The 25,116-nt window shown below is 36.9% G+C and overlaps 1 protein-coding gene across 1 annotated transcript; it reads right to left on the reverse strand.

The window, feature by feature from the left end:
- Positions 1-9,149: 9,149 nt before the first annotated feature.
- LOC132562189 (battenin-like) lies at positions 9,150-24,107 on the reverse strand. Its single transcript, XM_060226921.1, has 15 exons — positions 24,037-24,107; positions 23,041-23,140; positions 21,121-21,200; positions 20,551-20,618; positions 19,209-19,283; positions 16,748-16,800; positions 16,182-16,216; positions 15,221-15,327; positions 13,846-13,900; positions 12,991-13,199; positions 12,533-12,621; positions 12,249-12,368; positions 11,323-11,433; positions 9,662-9,827; positions 9,150-9,211 (listed from the first exon to the last, which is right to left on the reverse strand). Exons 2-15 carry the CDS (start codon positions 23,062-23,064, stop codon positions 9,150-9,152), a joined length of 1,254 nt encoding a protein of 417 aa, XP_060082904.1. The 5' UTR covers positions 23,065-23,140; positions 24,037-24,107.
- Between the last annotated feature and the right edge of the window lie 1,009 nt (positions 24,108-25,116).

Genomic DNA, 25,116 nt, shown 5'->3' on the forward strand with positions numbered 1-25,116 from the left:
CCCAGTTTATAATGACGTCAATTGTTTATGAGCGCGAAAAATTGCAATGGTGTGAGTGTCACGGCGTGTGTTCATTCAGAATCAGAGTTTTGTATTGTCCATGTAACGTCAGATAAGGCTGATGCTATGTGTACACACGAAATACACTGAATATACCCAGAATATAACAGGCATCCAGTCAACATACCTCACATCAATGCAATCTTTGAACTGAATATTTGAATTTAAATCCAATTTATTTCCGAATTAGTTTCGTTAAAAATTGTAATGAATTTACCATAATTTCGTTCTCAATTTAAATTCCATCGTGATTTGATTAAGTCACGTGATGTCGAAGCCCCAAACGCAATGATGGCGTGTGGTTTTTTATATTGGGTAATTTGACTTCAAGTCATTGTTGTTGAAACTTGAAGAATCTAAAATAATTATCATATGATAATCAGAGCACAGACATAAATGTTGAATTGCTCTACAGATAACTAGGATTTCGCTGAGTTGTAAAATACGTGAAATTGAAAAAGAAAAACTCATCCCCTCGTCATACAGAAACAGGCAATTAAATTAGCGGTAATTTATATTTGTACCGAAATGAGAAAACGACGATAAGAAAAAAACCTTTGATACTGTAGAATAGAAGATAAAATGAGCAACCAGCATTACTTGATAATGAAATCCGTAATTTAAAATTTTATTTTACAGATTTAAATATAGTCGGCAGTATTTTCATTATAGTCATCAGGAAATAATGATCCACGATACCGTGTTGTTTATCACAAACATCAGATATCATAATTCTAATTATCGAAATACTCTATTAAAATGTGGTAGTAAATTACTAATCTGAGATGATGTACAGACCAACGTGTACTATCCTGGCGGTTATCTGAGATGATGTACAGACCAACGTGTACTATCCTGGCGGTTATCCGAGATGATGTACAGACCAACGTGTACTATCCTGGCGGTTATCCATTTGACATAAACATATTTTTAGCAACTAAGGGTTGTATTTGTTTACAGGGGAAAAGTGTACGGAACCAACCACAGATTGATGACAAAAGATTTGTGTTCTTTAATCCTCAAGAGAAGGCGCGCTTTGATGATATATACATCTGTATGAGGTTTACAAATGTCTACATTTCCGACTAAACCAACCCATATGTGTTTTCTGTAGGGTCTGTCCTTGTAGACATGAAATCCCTTTAGAGGCATCTATAAACCTTTATCAACCAGTGTACTTGGGTCCTTCCACTATGGCTGCTCGCGTCTGTAGATTTTGATGATGTACAAAAGACACCCAGGTGACCAAATGATGAATTCATCTTGGACTCGTCAGTGATATTAAGGGCCCGACTTGTTGAAACCTAGACGGCGAAACCTGGCTTTTTATTGTCAATATGTTTCGACCGTTCAAGATACAGTTGTTATCATGACAAGTGAAGTCGAATGAATACGTTGTAATTCAGTTTTCATCTTACGTTCGTAACTATGGCAACAGATGATGACCAATGCACGTGAATGTCGATTAACAACCCAATATTTGACAATGATCGACTATAAAATGGATAGAGTACTGCATGCCCCCTTAGTGATCCTAAAATCCTATGAAATTGTTCCGCCTTCTTTATGACAGATAGGTCAGGAACGGCACTCGAAAGCGGACATCAGATATCACCAAAAGACACCACTGGCACACGAGGGATATCGAACGTCAAGTTGGCGTAAGATGTCTGTAAAAATAGCTTAATCATATGTGACATTCGAAGACACCTCAAAAAGGCAACGCTAGGCCCGAACGTAAATAATTAATTCTGAACTGGTTATAAATTCATTTAATAAGTCAGATTGCCAAGGGAACAAGTCGCCGCAATCACAATTTTATTCAGAGCTGTTTTTGAAGCAAAAAAGACTAACAACCACGATTGGTATTACACAGCAGGACACATTATTAACTTCATGTGCAAGCTTAGAAATTGCTTTTTATTCCCTATTCATGTTAACAAAACAAAAGGACTATAGGACCTGCATCGTCTGGTACAATATACCATTTCCTCTATAGGGAACTCTATCCCATGGGATCATCTGTCCCGGTGGCTCTATTTTCTCCGGGGCCCTCTGAACCCTGTCGCTGTTTTTTAGGGCCCTCTGACCCCTGTCTCTGTTTCCTGGGGCCCTCTGACCCCTGTCCCTGTTTCCTGGGGCCCTCTGAACCCTGTCCCTGTTTCCTGGGGCCCTTTGACCCTTGTCCCTATTTCCTGGGGCCCTCTGACCCCTGTCCCGGTTTCCTGACGCCCTCTGACCCCTGTCCCTGTTTCCCGGGGCCCTATGACCCCTGTCCCTGTTTCCTGGGGCCCTCTGAACCCTGTCCTTGGTTTCTAAGGCCCTCTGACCCCTGTCCCTGTTTCCTGGGGTAGTCTGACCCCTGCCCGATTTCCTGGGGCCCTCTGACCCCTGTCCCTGTTTCCTGGGGGCCTCCGTCCCCTATGTTCCTGTTCCCTGGGGTCCCAAGACATTCCATGGATACAAAATTGAATCCCTTTTCACACATTTCGATGAAAATTCTTTATCTACAGTTAATGCTGAAGAATCATCTACTGGACCTCGCGTCTGTTGACACGTGAACTAGTTACATCAAAGAATAACCCACACTAAGTTTGGACAGAATCCTGGAGGGTTTTAAACTCATCATCTACATCTATTTTTGTGTCTCATTTTAAGTTCTCTGTCCTAACAAAGGGTCTGACACTCCGGGTATACAAACAACATTTTTCTATATTTAAGGATTATCAAAGGACATTTGCTTTGGTCAATATATCATGCTACAACATTCACCAGTCTGTCACAACATATGTTCTAAAATTACACACTGTCAGTTAAAAGGATAGTCACAATTAAGTTAAATTAAACATAAACATTATCAAGTGTAAATCTAGCTAAATTTCATAGTTTATGACAGAGCCTGTTCTCCTTTCTTGCCGCTTGTAGTTGAGAAATCAAGTGTCGTTTTGAAAAAAAACAAGAAAACGTTGTACTAATGCAACATGAAGGAGTTATGAAAATACCCTTGTCATCGCTTGAGTTCGAACTAACGACCCCTCGGTCTCTAGTCAGAAACGCTACCGGACTAAAGGGAAATTCCCACTACTCTCAACGTCAACACTACCCCCTCCTTCGCGAAGTCTTCGACCACAAAAACAACAACAATCCAGGTTAAATATCCCCAAGGAAACATCTCAATCTCCTATAGCTTCTACCCTTGTAGTGGTCAACGGCACCAAATTTGTAATAGGAAGGAGTAACGAAAACTACCACCTTCGAATTAGCGACATTTCGGTCTCTAGCCAGACACTCTACAGCTCGACTAATGGGAAATTCCTACTAGCCGAGGCTGGTAATACGACATGTACTCTCAATTTCTACACAAATATGACTTGATAGCAACACAACGGCATGAACGTATTAAAAAACAATACCAACTTCCGGGCCAGACCACAAAATAGGCGTCTGGGTCTGCTAAGTTTTATGGCTAGCGACCTCCAATCCCTCAAGCCTGATGTTTTCCTGAAATATTCTAAGCAATTTAAAAACTCTATCTTTAAGTAGGAAAATGCATTGTCCTTGGTATACATAATGAGAAAAAAATGAATTTTAAAAACGTTCCCAAAATTATTTTGTTTTCTGAACCAAGTATGATCCTCATAACTCTATGCCACCTGGTACCAGCAACGGCCTTATAATCGTGGCCACTGGTCAATATTTTTGTGGGTCCATGTCACGTGATGTGAATGAAGGCCAGTCATCACATAACGTCAGTGAAACTTTCAGAATTGCGTAGCAACACGGTGATATATATAGCCTCGCACGTGTAAAGACACGCAATGGACCTGTATTAAGATATGCCTGACATATGTCTCTAACGGCGCCATATCACGTATAAACCTGCTGGTGACAAAACCAGGTGACTTCCAACGCCGCGTCTTCGATCTGCCTGTGGCATTTCCCTGCAACAATTTGTCGTTTGGTGGTTTTCCGGAGGTCGTTATCCGTCTCCGTTTGTCGTTTTAGATGTAGGTTGCAGAATTATTCATGAAGAAATGCAATCCTGTATCCCTAACGTATCATGAGGAACGGTCTCCGGAGACAGTCGGTTTTTGGTTTAGTTGATAACGAATGAATTATTCAGTGTTAAATATCATCACGGTAAACGAGCAGATTTAGAACGGAATTCGTTTGATCAACCACATCAGGCTACAGGGATAGACATGTTATCACTGGGCACACAACGCTAAATCTTGCGGATGAAAACAATTCTGCGAGTTCCCGTTTTACTTAATATGTTACAGAATCATTGGGAAATGATTGAGACGCCCTACTCAAAATGGAGATCAACTGACATAGTCCGTCAGGGTGACATATGGCTACAGCATTCCCGTATTCAATGCCCATTACAAGCAGCGATATGGCCGGTGTGTCCCACAGGAAATTCAAGCCTCTCCAAACATTAGGATTACAGGAGATGAAGCAAACTTCCATAGAGTGTAATCTATGTATTTAGTTTCATTAATGAGTGATCGAAAGGCATTATAAAACTGCGGAAAAAATAAACAGGTGGGTGAACTCCGAGCTTCTGAGATACGGTACAGATCTCGACCCCACGTGGACACGAACCATAGGAACGATCAATACAATTTTCCTGTCAATCATTTCTTCATTGTAGTAAAGATTCAGGGGACATAAAGCAACGACGATTGGTTTGATTTAAATTTTAGCGACATTAATTTTACCACACTTAGCTTCTTGTAAATGGGAGCAATCTTGATAAGTTGTAGTCTATTTTAAAACATATTGATACTATCACAACCAAATAGTGAACGGAACTCCTATCACAGATGGACAAGTTCCTTAACACCCCTCTCCCGAATACTTCTGATGTGTGATCCGACCAAACCAGGATAAAGCATAGCCAATAGACACTATAATCAAAGATGTAGGACATCAACCCGTATCAGGTCTAACACAATTACAAAACCACACCGGAGGGACCCTACTGCCATATGTGGAGGGCACGATGTGTCGACACCAGATGATGAGAAACCTGGGTGTGATCCTCGACAAACCCGTAATACTGCTACTACATATACCCCCAGATGTAAATAACACCGCCGACGTGAAAGTCAAGGAATCCAAACTAAGGAGGGAGGAAGAAAATCTCAAAAGAGAAAGAATGATTGTGAGTGATGAAGCTAGAACAATACGTCAAAATCTGTCAACAATTTATCATAATTGTGTATGGAGTGATTTATTAGAACTGTTGTTTTCAGTATATATGTATTTGTACAAATTCAAGTGTGTAAGTAGTTTGAGAGTTTATGACTTACCTCCCTTGAGTTTTTGTTGTAAATATTTATACAGTTTTCCGTTCAATTTGTACATTTATCATAATGTTCTGGCCATCATATGGAGAGAATTTATATAGCATTTATTTGTTGTTCAGTCCTAATTAAAGTCAGACTTTCAAGATATTGTCAAGACAATAAAATGTGCTGAAATGAAATGAAAACGATCTTACAGATATATATATATATGTATAGTGCAATTGGAGGAAAAAGCGAAACATCTGACAGATAACTATATATAACTTATAAAGCATTGCTCCTACAGTTATAATGGTAAGTGAATGTTGAAGAATTACAAAAAGAAACTGACTAACATAGAATACCCTCTCCTGCAAGAACAAGTAATCGTTCTAGTCTGTAAACAACCATATCCAAGGTTAACGACAGTACAAATACAAGGCACTGGGTCATACTTAATAAATATAAAGCTAGGAAAGCTTTGCCAAGGCATTAAAAAATTACAAGAAAACACCAACATATGAACATAATCATGATCCTCGATCTTTTCCTGCAACAAAACCAACATGGACGGCTTTACCCTCACAATACTCATGCTTTGGGAAATCTGTTTCCTATCCCAATATGAAGTTAGACGTGTTCGATGAGATTACTTAATAAGACTGACCAAGATTTACATGACATCGATGAAGCAGAAAGCGCTTACCCTTCTTGAACATTTGATCTCCTTGAACTTCAGCAGCTGCCTCCGCTTAAATGTTTATTTTGTTCATATCCTCTACATCGATTTATTTTTCGTTTAATATTAATCATATTTATTTTACAACAATTATGAAACAAGATATTTCAATTTATATAAATCACTTTAGTTGCCAGGGATGTAAGAGCGCTGTGGGTCTCATTTTATCCTTTGAGATTTCGTTGACATGGCGGTATTTTCTATATTTCGGCACGTGCGTGATTAAATCAATAAGCGCTTATGTTTTAGACTTGATAAATAATAAAGTATACAAGAATGATTTTGTTGGTGTTAATGTAGATATAGTGTCACTGGTGTTCTAAGAAGCTATCAATCCTGTAAATTATGTATATCGTCCTTTTTCTGAAATCCTCTATTTCTCTATCTCGCAACGTCGGCTTACTTTCAAGTAGAAATGTAATATTAGACATGCACAGACGCCTGAACACTTACTACCTTCTAACCCTTCTCTCTGTTATTCTTTAACTCCGTAAATAAAGATGCTGGATCTTGGATCAACCAAATAATTAATGCTGTTTATATGGTTACAAAACCACAAGCTTTAGAGTGTGTTTGGTTATAGAATGATTAACTAGAGTGAAATAACATATATAACAAACCCATGTATTACCGGCGGTAAAATGCTGCTAGTTAGTATACAATAAAGACACTTCAGAGTTATGTAGACGTGTTATAATTCATTACAAACCACTACCTAAAATAAAGATATAAAACAATACATTAATAGAAAGTCACTTTTTTTTTTACAAAAACATTCGTGAACTTTTTATTGAGCTTTTTAATTTGTGCATGTTCATAAAGTACACTTTCAGTCACATTTCCACTTCTCAGCCAATCAAAAGACCGGGAGGTCATATATAATCCAACCTTCAACACCTATACACAGTTGTCCGAGAATATAGGACGTTTGGTGGTAGAAACAATAACACACAATCAACAGTGTGATATAAGTTTATTTCGTCACAGCGATTTCATTTACACAATATTTAAATAAAACAATGAAATAAAAATCATTTAAGGTAGATATTAGTTTTTGACGAATACATCGGACATATATTCACAGTTCAGCGAAACAATGAAAACAAACATGTAGACAATAGAACTTAAAGATTTAGGATAAATCATCATATTTCAATGGTATGACAATATATCTATTGGTTCACATTTTACAGACTGGCCTTCGTTGGTTAGCGGAATGAGCATTCTGAAATATGCTAATTTCATTGTTTCAAAATGTAGACCAACAAGGTAAATGTAATTGGTAAATTGGTGATAAAAACGACCTGACAAGAGCTATAGAGAAACAAGAGGCCCACTAGGCATGTATCTCTCACCTGGCTTTGCTTGGCTGAAATTGCTCCATTAGAAATTAAAAAAAAAAAAAGGGAAATCAAGATATCCAAACACACAGCACAAAACATATCTATTTTCCTAATTGATCCCAACCCTCTGTCCTTAGCGGGTCAGCAACACCATTCATACTTAAGACCAAATCATTCCTACAAGAGAAGTAGGATTTTTAAGAATTTGACTTATTTCCAATATTGGGACCTGCCCCTCTTGTCCCATGGGATCGAGCCATTGTATAAAATTGATTCCCCTTCATCCAAGAATGTTTAAAACTAAATCTGAACAAAGTCAAATAATTCCTACAGGAGGAGTAAGAGTTTTAAAAATTGCTCTATTTCCTTTTTTGGGCCTCGCACCTCTTGTCTAGGGGGTCGAGACCCACCGTTTATAAAAAAAAAATGATTCACCTTTTCCAAACAATGCTTCAGACCAAATTTTAGCAAAATCCATTCATTCTACAGGAGGAGTAGGATTGTAAATAACTTGCCATATATGTCAACAGTTTGGCATTAATTAATCTAATCAAATCAATATTAATTAGGCATTGAACGCTATCAGATTGTATTTATCGCTAATATGAACATAATCATGGTGACCGAAAAAGGTCTGTTTCAGTACCAAATCATTCATATATTTTTCTCAGTGGATATAACTGATGCAGATTTTGCTATGGGTTTTACCAGCTTCAATAATTGGCTTAACACTTTGAAGACAGGAGTGGTTTCAATGACTGATTTGAAGCTACAATATGTGATATTGGACTTTCTACCATTAATCTTATGTTCATTTTATTAAAATTAAATAGAATTTACCAAATTAACGATTATATATCACAGGGTTACACGGAGTCAAATTAATATCACAATGTAGTCATCTAATCCGGAGTATATCTGACCGTCTATGATGTAATGGAGGGTAACATGGAGCTGATATAAAATCTCAAGTTTTAAGTTGTAGTTGATACCATGACAACAAGTATAAATAATTGAACTTTTAAAATCATTATATATACAAACATGTAAATGTCAGGATGAACGTCATCCACAGAACAAGACAATAAATGTATCTCCATCAAGATAAAACAATTGAGCAAGCAAATCTTAAAAGTATTGCACAATCCTGGTAACACGTCGCACCGCTCGTAAAACAAGGCCAAGAAAGACAACTCTTACAATAATGTAGTTACATTTTGTACAGGCCACACTGTAGCGTCTAGATCTCAAGTTCCCTGATATCAACACGTCTTTGATGCAAGTCCTTTGAAATTGTTTAGAGCAGGTCCAGTTGAAATTGTTATGGCATCAAAAACCACAAATATATTGATAATCTGTATGAACAGGACAAGCCATCCCCACTTGAATGAATGAATATTGTGTCTGAAAACGGCAAGTCATTTCCACTCAAATTTATCGATGGTCCGTATGAACAGGTCTGATAATCCAAACACAAATGTAATGATGATCCATCTGAATAGGCTGGTCATTTCCTACTTCATGTACAGATGGCCTGTCTGAAAAGGTCTGGTTATCTCAACACAACAGGTCTGACCACTCTTACTGAAATGTATGGATGGTCTATCTGAATAGGTCTGACCGTATAACTGGCAGCATGGCAAGTTGATTTCTTTAGACAGATGAGGGAGCAGATGCTTTTTGTGATCCTGTTTATTATGTTGTCAGACCAGTCTAGTCAGATTTTAGGACTGTATTGAAAAGTATAGTCTCTGACACAGTTCCTAATACAATGCCTGGAAAAACAAATCACAGAAAAAGTTATAATATTAAAAAAAGTATATTCATGTCAACATATGCAACATGGTAAATAAATATGGGGCTATCCTAAGTTCCCTGTGTCACAGGAACTATAGAAAGTTCTCAAGTCCCTGTGTAATGAAGAAGGCCACAATGTATATATACAGACCTAGAGTAATGAATATGGCCACAATGTATATATACAGACCTAGAGTAATGAAGATAGCCACAATGTATATATACAGACCTAGAGTAATGAAGATAGCCACAATGTTAATATACAGATCTAGAGTAATGAAGATAGCCACAATGTATATATACAGACCTAGAGTATTGACGATAGCCACGATGTTAATATACAGACCTAGAGTAATGAAGATAGCAACAATGTATATATACAGATCTAGAGTAACGAAGATGGCCACAATGTATATATACAGACAGACCTAGAGTAATGAAGATAGCCACGATGTTGATACAGAGTTCTCTGTCCTGGTCTGGATACTTGTCGTCGTGTAGTAGCCGGTAAAAGATGTTTACATATGAAGCACCACCAAGCAGTCCAACATATATCATAACAGCAGGCAAAATAGCTGTTGGCATAAACTTGTACTGCAAACAAAAGTGTTTGTACATCAAAACTTGGTATAACCTTTCAAATAAATAGACATTGATAATAATGTTTGTACTGAGACATACACATTAAATCATAAGGAATGTCTACTTTATATAGACAGAAGATCAGTTTAAGTTCCATGGGAAACATAAATCAAAAATCTATATAATAAGTAACATGTACATCAAACACCTGTACTTACCGGGACATCAAACACCTGTACTTACATGGACATCAAACATCTGTACTTACCGGGACATCAAACACCTGTACTTACATGGACATCAAACATCTGTACTTAAAGGGACATCAAACACCTGTACTAACAGGAACATCAAACACAATGTACATCATACACCTGTAGTGGACATCAAACATCTGTATAGACACAAAATGTTTATATACAGATCTAGGGACATCAAACATGAATATGGCCACAATGTATATATACAGACCTAGAGTAATGAAGATAGCCACAATGTATATATACAGACACAGAGTAATGATGATAGCCACAATGTTTATATACACACCTAGAGTAATGACATCAAAGCCACAATGTATATATACAGACCTAGAGTAATGAAGATAGCCACAATGTATATATACAGACCTAGAGTAATGAATATGGCCACAATGTATATATACAGACCTAGAGTAATGAAGATGGCCACAATGTATATATACAGACCTAGAGTAATGAAGATAGCCACGATGTATATATACAGACCTAGAGTAATGAAGATGGCCACGATGTTAATATTTAGATCTAGAGTAATGAAGATGGCCACAATGTATATATACAGACATCAAAATGAAGATAGCCACGATGTTGGACATCAAACATTTGTACTTGGATGGACATCAAACTCTGTACGTTATGAACATCGGTAAAAGATGTACATGACATACATGTACATCAACACCACCAAGCAGTCCAACATATATCATAACAGCAGGCAAAATAGCTGTTGGCATAAATTTGTACTGCAAACAAAAGTGTTTGTACATCAAAACTTGGTATAACCTTTCAAATAAATAGACATTGATAATAATGTTTGTACATCAAACACCTGTACTTACATTAAATCAAACACCTGTACTTTATATAGACATCAAACAGATCAGTTTAACCTGTTCCATGGGAAACATAAATTAAAAATCTATATAATAAGTAACATGTACATCAAACACCTGTACTTACATGTACATCAAACACCTGTACTTACATTGACATCAAACACCTGTACTTACAGGGACATCAAACACCTGTACTTACATGGACATCAAACACCTGTACTTACATGGACATCAAACACCTGTACTTACATGGACATCAAACACCTGTACTTACATGGACATCAAACACCTGTACTTACATGGACATCAAACACCTGTACTTACATGGACATCAAACATCTACCATTACACCTGTACTTACATGGACATCAAACACCTGTACTTACATGGACATCAAACATGTGTACTTACATGGACATCAAACAGCCAGATAAACATGTTGACAGCTTGTAGTATAGTCAGTATCTCCACTCGCTTTATACGTAACAATTGGACAGATGATCTGGACACAAATACTCCAGCCTGACAAATAGAAATGTCAACCATTACAAAGAAACACAAGTCTGTTAGAAATAGAAAGAATAACAAAACTCTAGACAAGGTCATACATACAAGGGTAAAAAAGGACATGGTCACAGATACAAAGGTCACAAAAGACAAGGTCACAGATATAAATGTTATAAAAGACAAGGTCTCAGATACAAAGGTCACAAAAGACAAGGTCACAGATATAAATGTTATAAAAGACAAGGTCTCAGATACAAAGATCATAAAGACAAGGTCACAGATATAAATGTCATAAAAGACAAGGTCACATATACAAAGGTCAGAAAAGACAAGATTACAGATATAAATGTCATAAAAGACAAGGTCACATATACAAGGGTCACAAAAGACAAGGTCACAGATATAAATGTTATAAAAGACAAGGTCTCAGATACAAAGGTCATAAAGACAAGGTCACAGATATAAATGTCATAAAAGACAAAGTCACATATACAAAGGTCAGAAAAGACAAGATTACAGATATAAATGTCATAAAAGACAAGGTCACATATACAAGGGTCACAAAAGACAAGGTCACAGATACAAAGGTCATAAAAGACAAGGTCACAGATACAAAGGTCACAAAAGACAAGGTCACTGATACAAAGGTTATAAAAGACAAGGTCACTGATACAAAGGTTATAAAAGACAAGGTCACACACAAACTGCATAAAGCAATAACAAGATTAGCAATAATTATAAAGCAAGGTCACAATCATAAGGGTCATAGATGAGAAGGTTAAAGTCATAAATGCACAAGGTTAATACGATGACGTCACCTAAACACGTACCTGATAACACAGGGACAAGGCTGCATACAGCTCAGGACAGCCGATGTTGTACTCTGACTTAGGTCGCACTTTAGCTGCACATCCTTGTACTATATATTCAAACAGGTACACTGCACACAACTGTAATACCAAGATAAAACTTCAGTGGAGGACAGTTTTATACATCTCTGGGTCAGTGATAACGATACTTATGGTCAATCAGAATGAGATTATAATAGACATAAGCATGGATAGACAGACAGACAGACAGAAAAACAGACAGATAGACAGAAAGTGATACTTACATTAAAAGACAGCCAGCCTGTTATCTTTAAGCACCTGAGAACCTTTCTACACATTGTCTCTTCATTTATCATCAATTGCTCTGCTGGAGCTGTCAGAAATAAAACGGGAGTAATATTGTCAAACTCTATTTAAACCAAAACCCACAGTGAATGTTTATACACTTTACCTAGGGGGTGGGGATTGGAGGCACACATCCCAATAAAGTAGCTATGGATCCAATAGTACTTGGATCCAATAGTACTTATTAACAGACATGGACTTATTACGAGACAGGGAATTATTATCAGACGAGACTTATTACCAGACATATATTACTAGACATAGACTTAAAAACCAGATATGAACACTAAACTATGTATTGTTAGAATAAGTGTGAATCAATATGAAGTAAGACCCATTTACTATGTGAGAAACATCAATTATATCTCATTATTGTGGGCAGGGAGGTAAAACTCACCCTCAAACACCTGCTCTTCCCCACTGGCAGCATCATGCATCAGTGGTCTCTCATCCTCCTTCTCTTCCGCCCGTCCTTCCTGGACATTCCCTGACCTTACTGACCTCTGGACATTGGTCTCAATGTCCTCTGATTGAGGAGGTTTGATGATGAAGAAGTAACTAATCAGATACAGAGCTACGAAAGGGGTCGTCAGGAGAAACGCATACCTGTGGATAAGTCACAGTGATCATTATGCAGAGCTACGAAAGGGGTCGTTAGGAGAAACGCATACCTGTGGATAAGTCACAGTGATCATTATACAGAGCTACGAAAGGAGTCGTCAGGAGAAACGCATACCTGTGTAGAAGTCACAGTGATCATTATACAGAGCTACGAAAGGGGTCGTCAGGAGAAACGCATACCTGTGGATAAGTCACAGTGATCATTATACAGAGCTACGAAAGGGGTCGTCAGGAGAAACACATACCTGTGGATAAGTCACAGTGATCATTATACAGAGCTACCAAAGGAGTCGTTAGGAGAAACGCATACCTGTGTAGAAGTCACAGTGATCATTATACAGAGCTACGAAAGGGGTCGTTAGGAGAAACGCATACCTGTGGATAAGTCACAGTGATCATTATACAGAGCTACCAAAGGAGTCGTTAGGAGAAACGCATACCTGTATATAAGTCACAGTAACCATTATACAGAGCTACTAAAGGGGTCATCAGGAGAAACTCATACCTTTGTATATGTCACAGTGATCATTATACAGAGCTACAAACATGTCATAAACAGGAACCTTAAACAAAGCACTCCTTCTGAGATTTCTGAGATCAAAGATATTAACAACAATTACTGTATACTTACTTTGTTAAGTCTTTGAGTTGTGCTGTGTTCTGACCACCTGCCCCAACCACACAACCTTTATTGGATAGACAGCAGTGAGTAATTCATCCACACATTTCTACAGGACTCATTCACATGTATCTACAGGAGTCATTCACACATGTCTACAGGAGACATCCACACATTTCTACAGGAGACATTACATATGTCTACAGGAGACATTCACAAGTGTCTACAGGAGTCATTAACATATGTCTACAGGACTCATTCACATGTGTCTACAGGACTCATTCACATGTGTCTACAGATGATATTCACACATGTCTACAGGAAACATTCACATGTGTCTACACGACTCATTCAAACATGTCTACAGGACTCATGCACATGTGTCTATAGGACTCATTCACTTGTGTGTACAATAGTCATTCACACGTGTCTACAGGTGACGTTCACATGTTTCTACAGGACTCATTTACATATGTGTATAGGACTCATTTACATGTGTGTACAGGACTCATTTACATGTGTCTACAGGACTCATTCACACGTGTCTAGAGGACTCATTTACATGTGTGTACAGGACTCATTTACATGTTTATATAGGAGTCTTTCAAATGTGTCTACAGGAGTCATTCACATATGTCTACAGGACTCATTCACACATGTCTACAGGACTCGTGCACATGTGTCTATAGGACTCATTCACTTGTGTGTACAATAGTCATTCACACGTGTCTACAGGAGACGTTCACATGTTTCTACAGGACTCATTTACATATGTGTATAGGACTCATTTACATGTGTGTACAGGACTCATTTACATGTGTCTACAGGACTCATTCACATGTGTATACAGGACTCATTTACATGTGTGTACAGGACTCATTTACATGTTTATATAGGAGTCTTTCAAATGTGTCTACAGGAGTCATTCACATATGTCTACAGGACTCATTCACACATGTCTACAGGACTCATTCACATATGTCTACAGGAGTCATTCACACGTGTTTACAGGAGTCATTCACATGTGTCTACAGGGGTCATTTACATGTTTATACAGGAGACATTCACCTATGTCTACAGGAGTCATTTACATGTTTAAACAGGAGTTATTTACATGTGTCTACAGGGGCCATTTACATGTTTATACAGGAGACATTCACCTATGTCTACAGGAGTCATTTACATGTTTATAAAGGACATTCACCTGTGTCTACAGGAGTCATTTACATGTTTATAAAGGAGACATTCACCTGTGTCTACCGGACTCATTTACATGTTTAAACAGGAGTTATTCACATGTGTCTACAGAAGTCATAAGGTTGGAAATGCATATTGAACAATTTCTATCTTAACCAGTCAGAATATAATCACATTACCACTGACTTACCAAATATGATGTAGATACCAGCTCCTAGAACCCCTGCCATCCCTGTACCACTGGACCAGGCATTCACTAACGTACTTGGGAAAAGACGCAGAAACCCTAGGGCAACGCTGTAAACAAATACACATTGTTGTTGATGTCAACTGATAGATCAATGGGACCTTGATATTACTCTGATATTCTGAGACTACCTTGGTAGCATGGCATGAACCTGATATTCTGAGACTACCTTGGTAGTGTGGCATGAACCTGACATTGTTAGGCGACCTTGGTAGTGTGGCATGAACCTGATATTCTGAGACTACCTTGGTAGCATGGCATGAACCTGATATTCTGAGACTACCTTGGTAGTGTGGCATGAACCTGATATTCTGAGACTACCTTGGTAGTGTGGCATGAACCTGATATTCTGAGACTACCTTGGTAGTGTGGCATGAACCTGACATTGTTAGGCTACCTTGGTAGTGTGTCATGAACCTGACATTGTTAGACGACCTTGGTAGTGTGACATGAACCTTACAATGAGAAGTGACTTTGGTAGTGTGCCATGACCTTGACACTTTGAGACAACATTGGTTGTGTGACATGAACTTCTCATGGTGAGGTGATCTTAGCAGTGTAACATGACCTTGACATTGTGAGACGACCTTGGTAGTATGACAAGACCTTAAAATTGTTAGGTGACCTTAGTGGTATAACATGACATTGACATTATTAGGCGACCTTAGTAGTGTAACATGACCTTGACATCGTGAGACGACCTTTGTATTGTGACCTGACCTTGACATTGTGAAGCCATCTTGTGATATGTCAAATATATTGGAATGATTTCTTGATGGCTATATTGGTTTCCTAGGTTTTATGGTAACAAGTCCAACATCAAAACACCTTAAACTTAAAACTTTTATAGGACAAAACTTCCAACATGACAATGAAATGTTTAAGATAGCGCTGAGTCACTCACTTTTCTCCAAAAGCTGAACTAGCTCCAACAAACACCTGAAAGTAAATATATTTGTAATAGTTATTTCCCTTCAACAAGTCACTCTATACACACAACATTATCTGATGTGCAAATGATGTATACATGATGTGTGCACAACAGGAAAACTTTATCAAATAAGCTATTGCTCATTTATGCACATGCTTCACAGTTCTATCGCACAAATACACAATTCTATTGTGGTTGATATAAATTTAGAAATGACTTATAGATAAGTGTGGGATAGAGTTTATTTTCTAGATATATAAGAGTATAATTCAGTATATTTCTTAATTAAGCCATTAATATACTGATAAGACACTTGTGCCACATGTGACCATCTTTCTGTATATCATCATCATCATCATCATCATCATCATCATCATCATCATCATCATCATCATCCTAGGATCAAAGTACCATTGTTATACTCATAACTTATTATTACAAAGTGTCATCCTAAAGCTGATGAGACGTTGTCTATCTCTATGGCTAATAGATGATTATTGACGAAAGTTTATAGTACTACTACTGGTGACAATACTTACAATACAGACCAAAGCAAACCAAAAACTGAACGCATACGCCACACCAAACAGACCTGCAACAAATGTAAAGTATGCATGATGTGTCTAATGGACCTTGATTTGTGTGAGGTTGTTAACAGAATAGGGACAAGTCAACACCCTTAGCAAAGATCCAGATATAATTTTGTTACAATTTGATGGGCTCCTTACAAAAAGGTCAATGATGTCCACAAACATATCTGCTAACCATTCAGTTAATCTATACATTACATAGACTCTACATTTTACAACTTCAGATTATTCATTTTCGTTTCCCGAAAGAAGGACTTTCTTAGTGTGACCACTTCTTGAAACTGGAAGTTGATATTTGACAAAATATTTTCCTACTACTCTCAACAGCAATCAAACGCAGTATGCAAATGATCACACAGAATCAACTATGTACCTCTGAATTACTGAAAAGATGTTTTTTAAAGATTTTAACAAAACTGACCCTTGTTAATTTGAAAGAGGGTCAAGGTCATTCATATTTTCAAACCTGAAAACTGATGACCAGGACATCAAGGCTCTAGACCTTGCAGAACTGTTCAAATTTGTTATCCAAAATAACAATTTTCAACTTTGACCCCTAACAAGAACCAGAACTTTAAATTTTCAGACAAGGTTTTATAAATACGTTCCATAGCAATAGATCACAGTATGGAAAAATTTCATCAATTTATGCCTCTTGATTATTGAGAAAATACTATTTAACAAGAGATACCAGAGAGATCTTGGTGCCCACCATTGTTTGATCTTGATATGCTCTTTGAAAGTTGGATCTTTTCCCTTCTTTTCTCTTCTCTGTTCTTGCTTTTAATGATAAGAAATTTGAACATTCCTTTGCAGAAATTGCAATGATAATCTTGACCAGCCAGATCCAAAATGGCCATCTCGAAGCCATTTTGTTTCTTCTGTTCAGTACCAAAATCAAATGGACACAAGAAGAGACCAAATGTGTGAGATTTGAGAGATATCCATTCAGCACTTCTTAAGAAATAGATATAACAATCTTTACTAGGTAAAATCAAAGATGGCCACCTGTCGACCATTTTGTTTTCCTCAAACAGGCACAATTAGGGACCAAGAGGAACCTTTACATGAAATTTGAGAAAGATCTGTACAGTACTTCTTAAGTGATAACAAATTTTCAAAGTCAAAATCCAAGATGGCCATCTTTCTACCATTTTGCTTTTCTCATCAGACCCAAAATCAAATGGGCACAACTAGGGTCCAAGGGGACTTACATATAAAACTTGAGAAAGATATATGCTGTAACTCTCAAGAAATAGTGATAACAAATCCAAAATAACATGGGCACAACTAGAGACCAAGGACAACCCACTTATGAAATATGAGAAAGCTCCATCTAGTACTTATCAGGAAACAGTGATGACAAATGACGAACAGAAAGACCACAGATCACAGATGCAGAGAGATTTGAATAGCCCACCATCTGACAACTATCCACAGGCTGACAACTACATAATGTACAAATATCTTTCCAGTTAACAGATCAATGACAAATTTATCTGCCTTACATTGACACTCACCAATAAAAACTATATCTGACCTTGATTAAGACCCATGACAACTACATCTGGTTGACCTTAACACAGACCCCAGACTACTCTATATTACTGACCTTGACACTGACCCATTACAGCTATATCTGACTGACCTTGACACTGACCCATTACAACTGTATCTGACTGACCTTGACACTGACCCATTACAACTGTATCTGACTGACCTTGACACTGACCCATTACAGCTATATCTGACTGACCTTGACACTGACCCATTACAGCTATATCTGACTGACTTTGACACTGACCCATTACAACAATATCTGACTGACCTTGACACTGACCCATTACAGCTATATCTGACTGACCTTGACACTGACCCATTACAACTGTATCTGACTGACCTTGATACAGACCTGACTGAACTTGACACTGACCCATTACAACTATATCTGACTGGCCTTGACACTGACCAATTACAACTATATCTGACTGACCTTGACACAGACCCATGACATCTATAACTGACTGACCTTGACACAGACCTACTACAACTATATCTGATTGACCTTGACACTGACCCATTACAACTATATCTGACTAACCTTGCCACAGACCCATGACATCTATAACTGACTGACCTTGACACAGACCTACTACAGCTATATCTGACTGGCCTTGACAATGACCCATTACAATTGTATCTGACTGACCTTGATACAGACCTACTACAGCTATATCTGATTGACCTTGACAATAATAAAATAGGGAAAGCTTCACTTGGATGTTATTTGTAAAGACATTAATCTTTAAACATGTTACTTTTAAACTTAATTACTTGAATTTTTGAATTTCATTCTCTATATACAAGGTAAAAAATTATGCAGTACATTTAGAAAAAAACCCATACAAACCAATGAGCATGAGGATAGCGTTGATGACAAAACGTATCCAATATCTTGTTTTCAGCAAGAAAAATGTGTTGCCAACTGAAAACATAAACAATGCCACAGGTTTGTGTGTTAACGTAAGAATCTGAATTAAAACATAAAGTGATAGATAATATGTAAACATAGGTAAATTGTATAAAATAGATCAGAAAATACAGACAATATTACTACTGGTGTTTTATCAGGAAATATAATTAATGGGTGTTCACCACAGCAGATATTGCTACTAAGCAAGCAGCAAATCACAACAGTTAAATCACATGGACTTTTCCGTTATAACACTCATATTATTGAAGATTATCAGACAAACATCTCATATATCAAATCAATTTCTAGACCACAGGATACAACAAGATCTGAACACACTGAACTTTCAGAAATATAAAACGTATCACCCAGTACCGACAAAAAAACATACTCTTGGTGGACAATAAGTGTTCTGAAGCAAACCGAAAATAAAATTTGTGTCAAATGTCTGCTTGCCGATTAAAACAAGATATATTGGACTAAAATACATTAATTGTATCTTTAAATTGTTCTGACTTAATGAAATATCTTCATTAATTTGTTTTCTTGTCCAGCAATTTCCTTTTAAGCTACAGAAATATTACCGTACTAATGTTACATACATTGACTCAATACCCTAACACACCTCATATTGATTTTACATTTAACTTAAAGGGATACTCTGCCAAAGTTGCAAAAATATCTTGTTGATCCATTCGTTTTAAATGTATCTCTTATGATTATTCAAATTACTGTAAGCATTAAAATATCTTTCCAGGGGTCACCTCTGACAGATGAATTGCTGGAATCATCGCTTGAACAGTATGAAATTAGAATATGCAAATATAGCATGTTTATCATGTGATCATATTGACAGCGAGGCTGCAAAAACGAAACTACAATATCTGATGATCAGTTGTTCAACATCATCCGAGCTGCACCTTGCTTGACCTAAATGGAATTTCTGCAAATAAATAGGGAAAGTTGATTTTTTAGGGAAATCAAGTCATGCGATTTCGATAAGAATATAAGTAGAATCCTTTATACAATTTCTTAAAATGCCTTACTTGGGTTGAATATCCTGAGTGTTCTGACATGAAATTTCTATTGACTCAATGCCCTTGGTTAGACCCAATATTTACTCACATTCAATACCATCAGTGCCCGTACATATACTCACTTTGGACTCAACACCCCTCATTAAGGACACCATATTACTCGCATTTGATTCAATACTCTTAGTGACCAGATATTTACCTGCATTTGGCTTAATACCATAAGTAACCTGATATCTACTCACATTTTACAACAACAGACAGGGCCACATTGGCTCCAACAACCAGGCCAACTTGATTCCTTTCATTAAAACTGAAATATAGATTAGAGAAAACTTTTCAAAGGTAACACATAAAGGAAGGGAGACAACTCTACACATGACACCACATACCAATAATTTCCAGCTATGTCTGGTAACTTGCTGCACTCTATAAAGGAAGGTAATTAGTAAATACAGATGTAGGGGATGTACACATATGTTTATTACAATCAGATGTAACAGAGATAAATATTGCATAAAGATGTAATGAGATAATTATTACAATTTCATATATATATCTATATAATATATATAAAAGGAAAGATGCTAATATGACATAAGGGAGGTAAAAATCATATACAGATGTAAGGGAGGTAATAATCATAAAGATATGTAAGGGAGGTAATTATAGAGATGTAAGGGAGGTAATTATCATATAAATATGTAAGGGAGGTAATTATCATATACAGATCTAAGGGAGGTAATTATTATATTCAGTTCTAAGGGAGGTAACTATTTCATGATGAAACAACTAGGAGGGTTACATGGAGTTACCTGTCAGCAATGGTTTTAGCTGCAGACACCACTATAACATATGGAAGGTTGTTTATGGATCCCAAAATAAACAAACCAATCTGTAAAGAAGTAAATACAAATCAGAATTTACATTGTGTGATAATTTCAATAAATCCTTCTAAACATGGTAGATATATTGCATATAAGGTAGTTTTTCTTAAAGATGAAAGAGAAAAAGTAATGTTTAACATGAGGTGTAGCCTTGCATGTGTAAAAGGAGCATTAAAATATACAGCCTGACTGTGGTTCAAACCCAGAACCCTGAGGACTCTAGACAGATACTCTGCCAGTTGAGCTATCTTGTTACGACTTGATCCCCAAAGACACAGCTATTTATAACCCTAGTTCAGGTATCCATTAGTCAAGCATTCACACACCACAAAAAATTTTCCACAAGCATCAAATGTAAAAGGAGCAAAAAATGTGAAATATACTAGAAACAAAATGTTCAGGATCATAATTATATGTGATTTTTTTCTGCCATTAAAATAAATTACTGGTAAGCTGCAAACTCCTTGATCACTGTTTTATAACCAAAGTATGCACAATAACTTTTCGGTAACAAATTTTTGTTTGTGCAACCTACAGTAAATGAGCTGTAAGACATCATGTAACACAGGGTCAACTGTGGTTTCATTTAAAGTTTTTTGTGGAATTTACATCACATCAATCAACAGATTTTGTGGTTTTTTTTCTGAATATCCTGTCATTTTGCATCCTGTTTTGAACATTTATTAGCATGAGACATTACATGACAGCTGCAGAGAGCAGTCAGGAACCTGCAAGCGTGACTATCACAATGAACTGTGGCTGTACACTTCCATGAATCATACAGTGTCTTTTTTGATTATGGTGTTGATTCCAGTCAGCCAGAAACGTCACCGAGAGACCTCGATCGGGTAGACCACAGCGAACGACAACCGGTGAAGATTGTTATTTAGGCATTCTTACTTGGCAAAATCAATTAGAAAGTTCCCCTAGGTTGAATATAATTTGTCAAGCAACTGGAAGAGGAATTTCTGTACAAACATTGAGGTAGAGACTTAACAGCTCTGAATTACATGCTCACCCAGACCAGCTGTATTCTCTCCACATGCATTCTCTTCCGTTTTTATAGGAGCTAAGTAACTATTTGGTCAGGGATCAGTTTTGATGGTCAGACTGACTTGTATGTGATTAAAGGTGGTAGCCTTACAGGTTTACAGTACTAGAATGAAATCCTTCATCCTATTGTTGGAAGATAATGCACAGCCACGCAGAGTTAGAGAGTTAGTTAGGAATGAGTATCGACTGGCCTAGTCTTTCACCCTACCTTTATCCAACAGAGCCTGCATGGGACATTGTACAGCAATGCATTACCGATTGTCTGCGCTTTCCTGTCAACTGATAGGAGCATGCTAAAGCTCTGTGTCAAGAATGGCCTCAAATTCCACAAACGGCTATACGGCACTTGATTGGCACCATACCTAGCCAATGTCGTGCCATTAATGGGGCCAGTGGAAGACACACTCACTATTGATAGTGGTGCTGAACTCACTGAAGCATTTGGAATTTTCAGCGCTGTTTTACAAGGTAATTAATTTCGTAGGTAATCATACATGACACGCTTGAATGAAAGTGATTTAAATTAAAATTTTCTTATTGTTTGACCTTATTCCTATATTTCATAATCCAAAAGTATTTGCCTTTTCATACAAATAGATTTATCTTTAAAAGGTGATCCCTAAGTAACTTTTTGTGTCCAATATATCTATATAGCAAGTTAGTCACAGGTGACTGACCCAGTCAAGTTCCACAACATATATTCTAATACTACCTGTACATTTTGTGTCTAGGAATGTGAGAGATATTTAACACAACACTATTCTATAGCTATAAATATATACAAATATATTTTACCCAATTTCTGATGAAATTATCCATGTTGTAGTTCGTGCGAAGAAATCCTGTAATGGATTACTTCCCTTGTAACTCTTACTGCATGTGTGGTTCGTTTAACCTGAAAAAGTGTAAGCATAACCCTGTGATATAAAGACTATTAGATTGTACTAAGGTTGGGGTTTGCAAAGAGTTTTATTATTTCACTACATTATAATATTCAAAGTGATATTGTGATAAATCATGATATATACTGTATTTTAGTATATATATAAAAGAATTCCTGTAGAACCAATGTGTACATAACAGAACACTAGCGTAATCAAATGCAGCAATGTATTGAAAACTGCATAATTTTGAAGTAACAAAGCACCTCTTAAGGTTAAGAACATGTATTAAATTTGGGTTTCAATAAATCTTCTGATGTTCTGAAGTTAAATTACTCAAACAAAATAAGCTGTTGCAATGTATTGTGATACTGAAAATTATATATTTTCACTAGATAGAGGTGGGAGTGGACTATATTATAGTTGATCAAATTTGATTCATTGCATGAGCCAGAGTGTACTATTGTGTATAACACACTTAAAGGGGGTAGGGGATGGGGCCTGAGTAATTCTGGTGTCATCACAATGTAATTAACTTTGATATACTTAGAGGCCTGTGACCAGTCTAAGTTATGAATATTATATAACACTTTGCAATGAACTGTATCCTTAAAATCAGACTTATATTTCCGCTCTTCTACGATACACTGACAAAATTTTATTAAAAAGTAAATTGAATGTCAATTCGAAATTTGGACTGCTATACTCAACAGTTGCCGCCCAAGTGCTGATCTGTCTCTCATCCCTCAGTTATCAATGAACTGATGAACAGTATTTAAGTCGAAACAATGATACATGTAGGCAGAGACGTATATATCACATATATACGTCTCTGATGTTAGTACTGTGAAACAATTACATTTTAATCATAACTTATATGTCACTCAATTTACATCCGTATAACATTTACCTGATACTGATAAAATGAGCTTGTGACTAACGGTCTTTACTCAGTCATTCGAAACCGTTATCATTGTCCAGCGTATCGTACTGTGTAGCTGCTGATAGCGGGATGATCTCGCCCCTGAAACTGACCGCTGCTGAAATAATGTTGTTTGACATCGGTTTGTAACAGATTACAATATAGCCTTCACCATCAGTCGATACATTAGACAATTAACAATGCCGGCGACATGTACCTGTATCAGTTTGACTTCGGTTGTAAACATAACCCTTGAACTTCTGAACCGGAAATCGGCCACAAAAGAGAGATAACTGTAAATATCGTCACCAGATTTGTTTGGCGCGATAACTTGAATAATGAAATAACGTGTTTCTGTTTCATCCAATCCGAGGAATTGGAATGCTGGATAAGGACAAAACGTGCACTGAAGTCAAACAAAAGGATGCGCAAAATATAGAAAATTTTGACCAAGGTTTAATTTCCAAGTTGTAAATTAAGTAATATTAAAAATACATCGACATGTTTAACTAAACTGATTTGAATATATTATTCATAATTAGCCAAAACTTTCCTGATACACAATCAGGGATGGATGTATGATCAGGGGTGAGTACATTGGGACACATACACAATCATAGACATATAGATTACCAGAGGGGTATAAAATTAGTATTAAAGTACAAATACACTTTCATCATTCACTTGTTTACAACTCTTACACAAAAATCGGTGGCTTTTATTTCAAAACTCAATTCGCTATTTCAAATATTGACATTTTTCACAAACGGTCAATAGAATGCGATTAGATTTTGTAACGGAAAATATAACAATATTGAAAAAAAACCCGATATTACTTAGTGGGATGCTACCAAAATAGAATCGTTACTGACACGTTGCTCGTCACTATTACTATTGTTACGGACAAGAAGACCTCCTGGCTATTGTTACGGACAACAAGACATCCTCTTGGCTATTGTTACGGACAAAACGTCCTTCTGACTATTGTTACGGACAACAAGACGTCCTTATATGACTATTGTTACGGACAGCAAGACGCCCCTCTGAAAATGATTACGGACAACGCGA

This window comes from Ylistrum balloti, unplaced genomic scaffold (genome assembly GCF_031769215.1).
Source record: "Ylistrum balloti isolate Yb309-2 unplaced genomic scaffold, AGI_CSIRO_Ybal_v1 Utg371360, whole genome shotgun sequence".
Taxonomy (NCBI): Eukaryota; Metazoa; Mollusca; class Bivalvia; order Pectinida; family Pectinidae; genus Ylistrum; species Ylistrum balloti.